The sequence below is a fragment of the Grus americana genome, chromosome 5, assembly GCF_028858705.1.
Source record: "Grus americana isolate bGruAme1 chromosome 5, bGruAme1.mat, whole genome shotgun sequence".
Taxonomy (NCBI): Eukaryota; Metazoa; Chordata; class Aves; order Gruiformes; family Gruidae; genus Grus; species Grus americana.
In genome coordinates this window covers 22,339,476-22,345,668 of record NC_072856.1, presented here as the reverse complement: position 1 = coordinate 22,345,668, position 6,193 = coordinate 22,339,476, and the positions used below count along the sequence as shown (strand labels likewise).

At 39.9% G+C, this 6,193-nt stretch overlaps 1 protein-coding gene across 3 annotated transcripts in view; it reads right to left on the bottom strand.

Moving 5' to 3' along the window:
* Nucleotides 1-1,272: 1,272 nt before the first annotated feature.
* LDLRAD3 (low density lipoprotein receptor class A domain containing 3) overlaps nt 1,273-6,193 on the bottom strand; it is a 127,808-nt gene continuing 122,887 nt past the window's right edge. For all 3 annotated transcript variants that reach the window (XM_054827390.1, XM_054827391.1, XM_054827392.1), the window contains one exon: nt 1,273-6,121. In XM_054827390.1, the coding sequence (XP_054683365.1) occupies nt 5,860-6,121 (262 nt within the window). In that variant the 3' untranslated portion in view covers nt 1,273-5,859. The remainder of the gene's footprint in view (nt 6,122-6,193) is intronic.

Sequence of the window (6,193 nt, the reverse complement as noted above, 5' to 3'; positions counted from 1 at the left end):
GTACTTCTTAACGCTAGTCTTTTGTGTGACAGGACTGTCTTTAATGAAGCACCTTGTCAAGAAGAGCAGCTATGATCCAGACGTGAAGTGGGTCTGGACTTCATGGGGCTGGATGGTCCCCATGATAGTGGTGGTGCCTGCATCAGGCGTCTGCTGGGGAAATAGCCCTGGCATGGGACTTCAGCCAGACACACAGCCTGCACAGAGAATCTCAACCTGAATCCGGCTCACGCATCTGGCACATGGATCATGGACCTGGAGATAAACAGGGACGTTGTGCTAGGAACACAACTGGCGGGAAACTGGCAGGCAGAAAGGGGCAGGCAGAAGCTAATGCTAAAGGCCCCTTAGCTCTGCTAGTAAATCCGTATGCAGGAACCAGCACAGAGCACCAATCTCTGCTGAAGCCTCTACAGCTTTGCTACAAAGCAGACAACAAAACATGACTGCTTCAGATGCCTTGTTTTTGATAGTACAAACAGAATGGCAAAATGAGAATGAGAAATTATGAAATTAAGCTATTTTCATTTGTATAAATATGGAGCCATATGTATCAGTATATCTTTATACACGCATGTAGATCAGAAGGACATGGACCTGTTGGAGCAAGTCCAGAGGAGGGCCACGAAGATGATCAGAGGGCTGGAGCACCTCTCCTATGAGGACAGGCTGAGAGAGTTGGGGTTGTTCAGCCTGGAGAAGAGAAGGCTTCCGGGACACCTTATTTCAGCCTTCCAGTACCTAAAGGGGCCTACAGGAAAGCTGGAGAGGGACTGTTTACAAGGGCACGTAGTGATAGGACAAGGGGTGATGGCTTTAAACTAAAAGAGGGTAGATTTAGATTAGATATTAGGAAGAAATTCTTTACTGTGAGGGTGATGAGGTACTGGAACAGGTTGCCCAGAGAAGTTGTGGGTGCCCCATCCCTGGAAGTGTTGTAGGCCAGGTTGGATGGGGCTTTGGGCAACCTGGTCTAGTGGAGGGTGTCCCTGCCCATGGCAGGAGGGTTGGGACTAGATGGTCTTAAAGGTCCTTTCCAAGTCAAACCATTCTATGATTCTATGTGTGTTTCCAATATAATTTCCTTTTAAGAATATGTTTAAAACCCATAAAGATTTAAAAAAACTTAACATTGAATGCAAAAGAAGTTGGACAAAGCCTCATGTAAGAGGCTAGAAATCTAAACCGAGACTTCACGAGACAGGGGACATCCTCACTTGTGAACAGTATTAAAACCAACTTTATTCAGGAATACAGAATACATTTTTGAAGATTTCCAGTTTACAAAACTTTAAGACAAGGTTGGGTTTCAACATACAACCTCCCTTAAAGCTCTTATGTAACATATCCATTTCAAGTTGACAAAACCCCTCAAATCAGAAAGAAAAAAAAAAAAAAAAAAGACAAATGAAGGCCACAGTCCTGTACTGGGATACATTCAGACAGAATCCAGCACGGTATTGAAATTCTGCACATATTTTAGTCCATGGGTGCAATATGGCCTTGTGTTAATAAAAAATATTTCAGATCTAGTATGAACTGCAAGAAGAGCACTTGCCTTATCATTTTAGTTCCAGGCATTATAAGCAAAGTAGCTTCTGATGAGCAACAGTTAAAAACAGTACTTGCCATCTGATCACCACGTTAAAAATACAGCTTTAAATTCTTCCTTCATTTATACAATTTTAAATATTCATTAAAAATTAAATTCAACATCAGTGCCCCTCTATCCTTTTCATCATTAATAGTTTTTCTTATCTACTAAAACCATTTGTTTTTCCTAAGATGTCTAAAAAGTAAAGCACACAAGATTAACAAGCTGCAGCATTAATTAAAATGAGAGTCATCCTCTCTTTCCTCCACCCAGATTCTAAATCTATCGCAAGGGCCCTATTAGCTGTATTAAAGTGAAGTGGTGTAAATAAAACTGATTTGACTTAAAAGGAGAGGAAAAAGGAGTTATTTAAAAATTGCAATGCAGTCAGTGTTGTCGTGTATGTCACTGTAGACAAGAGCTGAGAAAATTATTCACAGGCTCTCTTTTAAAAGCATTACTGCCAGTTTTCCATTACTACAATACCAGAGAGGTAAACTGTAATTTGCCTTACAAGGAACTTCAGATTATTATCAAGCGGATTCACTAATGGCCTAATTTTAAATACAGAGGACTCTGACTTCAGCAGAGGTTACAGACACTCAAAACTGAAATTTATTTATTTATTTTTAAATAACCCAAATCTTATTTCCAACGGGCTAATCCACATTCCTTCATTTACCTCAAGTAGTCATCTCTTCAAATTGTGTTGTTGGAATCAAATATATTAATACCTGTGCTGAGGAGAAATACTCATTACAGTGGTCACCATTCAATACAGACGTGGAATCAGAATTTGGCTCTGGAAGAAAACTTTATTCTGTTTTACTTTTGTAAAAATAGATCTTTGAAATAATATCCATTATTTTAAATATTAAGTATAAAGGAAAGCTCCTGGAGGACTAACCTCAACTAAAACTAAACTAAAAGGTTAAGAGCAATTGCGAACAATAGAATGATCAATTTCAATTTTACCAGCTACTGAAAAGAAATCCTACCACATGGTATTTCATGAACATTTAACTTCAGCCTTACAAGCTGCAGGATTTTCAATGAAATATTTAATTTCATCAGCACGGTTGTTGCTACCATGCTTTCCCAAAGATTCCACTGAATAATGCAGTATAATGTTGTATTAACACTTCTACAAGTGACATGTTATAAACAATTTCTGTGTGATATTACAGCAATTTCCAAAGAAACCAGCTAGCAAATCTGTTCTATAAACCAGAAAACTGGAGTAAGATGAAAACTCACCTTCAAATTTTAGCATGCCTTTTTGGAACAAGATACTGAACATCTGTGCTCCTCAGAGTTCAGTGGTCCCCATAAGTAACAACAAAGAGGAAGACAAGACTTGCTTCTCTTTTTTGGATCTCTAGACAATGATATGTACCAACGCCCAGAAATGTAGTTAACAGCCTCCCAAATCAACATTCAATCAGAAAGGCACAATCTCCTTTCGTAACTTGTGTTCTCAAAAACTAAAAAGATTCCTATACAAAGATAAATATACCCTTAGCTGGAAGGGAAAACATCACACCATTTAGAATGTTTTTTTCCTTTTTTTTTTTTTGTAAAGTCCAAATGGATTATCTTAATGCAAAAGTTATATGAATATATACAACCTGAAAGAGTATTTTTTTTAAACATATATATATATATGTACATATATGACAGTGACTGACACAGAAGGCAGAAGCAGCAGCCTATGTCCACTCTTTTCCTACTTCTTAGCAATGCAAGGCGATGTTTTTCAGATGCCCCAGGCAAGCTACATTCTGTTTGCACACAACCTGGTGTCTCAGAATACACGTGGTGAAATGCAGTTCCCTGTAGAAGGCTTGTGTGAGGGATATGTGCCATGTATCTGGACACACTGAACACTCTAATACAGCCTTAGGCAACTTTAAAATTAAAAAGATGTCTAATTCTAATGAAACTACAGCAAACTCTTCAATAGTATATTTTAAAGTCCAAAATAATGTTTTAAAAAATGTGACAGAAAAATGTTAAGGCTAATTCTGATACAGTATTACGTAGCTCTCTTACAGAGGCCGAGCAGAACCTTAACAAAAGGCAAGAGGGACAGCAGGCCCAGTGCTCACAGGAGACACCCCTGCACCCACCTTTACTATTACCTCAGCTATGTACCCAAGTTTAACCTACCTGTAAAATAAAGAATAACTGTCTGCTATGTGACAATGACAACAGTCTGCCTATCAAGTTGGACAGAGTCATTAATTAGCCAAGTCCTGCTTTGTGAAAGACAGCATAATTACATTGCTTGAGTTCCCAGCAGGATGAAACCTGACCCAATCTTGTACATTGCTTTACAAGGACCTAGGAGCATCCTCACCAACGCACTTCAAGCTGCCTAACTCTGTAAAGAAAGGCTGCCACTAATCTGCCTCCAAAGTCAGCCAAGCCCATCAGCATTAGAATTCTCCAGTGCTCCCCACCGTGTCATCTCAGTCCTGGAATGACCTCTGCTTGCAAATCCATCTGGCCCCTGCCTCCTACATACCATGGCAGTAGACTCCAGAGCTAGAAAAAAAAAGAAACACTATAAAAAAATTTCAGGTGTATGTGTAGGAACTGAGACTGAACTCAAGTTGTTCCCCTGCCTACACTCAAGCTCAAAAATCCTCAGGTTGTGAGCAGATAACCTTTGAGTGAAAGAAGTTACCTTAGAAAGATGGGGAGGAAGAAAGCGGATGTGGGCAGTCAGCTTCCTTCATTTCCATTAAACAGCGAAGTCTGTTTAATGACACTGTTCGTCACATGGAAGAAAGAGTGGGAAATATGTCTGATAGGCAAATATAAATCATTTTACAAGGCCAATTTTCCTCTGGACAAGAGGAAGACACTGCATTGTTTTCTGTATACTGAGCACAACCATAGCACTGCAGTGGCATTTGAATTCACAGCTTACCTCCCCTCTTGCCACTCTCAATACCTTTACCTCTGAGATGCTTTCACACAGGTGATTCAACACTGTGCACTGAAACACACTTCACAGGAAACCATTCAAGAGTTAGGACAAAACAAACACACATAATTCTGTTTTTTTGCAGAAGCCAGAACTTCAGCCAAATGAACATGAATATTGGCAAACTCCGTAAAAAAAAAAGAGAGAATATCATAAGTGAAACTTTGACATTTTAGAGTTCTACTGGTGCAGTAGAACTAAACCTATGCAATACACTACTTACATACATACGCAGAGTATTAAACATTGTGTACGTATACACGCTGTAGACAGGGCTGACAAGCCCAACACCTTTCACTACATGACCTGCTTTCTGTTAATTTACAAATATAACAAACAAGTCATTCACACTAAAGCTTTCCGTGATGGGCGTTTGCCTCTGGCTGGTTTTGGTGTTCAAGATTTAGCTGGAACAGTTTGGAGTTTTTTGTTTTGTTGTTTGGTTGTTTTGGGTTTTTTTAAGAATGAATATGTGGAGTAATGTTGTTTTGCCACACCTGAAAAGAAGTTTCGCGCTGGTTTGTTGAGAAGCTTCAGTGCCTCTGTACTCAGCCTTGAAGTTTGACAGATAAGCCAACCTTTGTGGTGGTCCTGAGAAAACCCGTGCAAATTTGGTCTAGATATTAGCATCTGGGAAAAACCCCTCATTTGCTCAGTTACAGAGTTGTTGCATCCTTACAATCTTAAATTTTGAAAATTACATTCACAGTGATAATGTTCAGGCCACGAAGAGAAGGGTCAAGTAGGACATTTTCTGCAATTTGAGCACTGCCAGTGGGCTAGCATTGGGCACCAGACCTCCAAGCAGAAAGACTGCCTCTCATGTGCTTCAGTGACAACCAGTTGGCACCAGGCAGTAATAAGAAACAGCTCACATTTCGACAGGAGACAGTCTGAAAACGAGAGTCCTTTTGGCATAGTTTTTGTGTGCAACATTGGTATATATTATACATGCACATATATACATTCATATACAGTAAATAGTCCAAGAAATACATCACATCAGTTCCTTGACACAGCACTGATGTTTCTCTTACTAGTCTGAACCAGAACTTGCTCGCAGAAATATTGTGGAGAGCTGATGTGACTCTTAGGTTTAATTCTCACAGCTCTGTCTTTGATGAGCCCAAAATGTTGAATTCACATATTAACTTAGTGTGGATTCAAATCAAGTAATCATTCAGGCACATGTCCCCCTGAAATCTATTAGCTACAGCAGATTAACCCATACAGACTTGAAAAAGTAAATGTCTTCCTGCCCATCTCAAAGCAGTTACACTTCTCTTTCAGTAATATGGTTGACCAGAGAATCGCTTTGATCTGCTGTCCTCTCGAGAAGAGTTCTGTGGCCATCCATGCTGTCATGGATTTCTCTTGTCCAGCTGCCGACTGTGCCCAGAGGGCTTCCTGCCATGGGGGTGTCTGTGCTCACCAAGCTTCCCGTTCGAGATCGGTAAGGAGGAAGATCTGGCTGATTAGGGGATTCAGACTCAGAACAGTAAGGTGGTGGAGGAAGGTCAAACCAAGGTGGTCTGCTGTAAGATACACAACATAGTAAGAGGTTACTGAAAACAGTGGTACAGAAGAAAGTACAAATTTTCCAATTA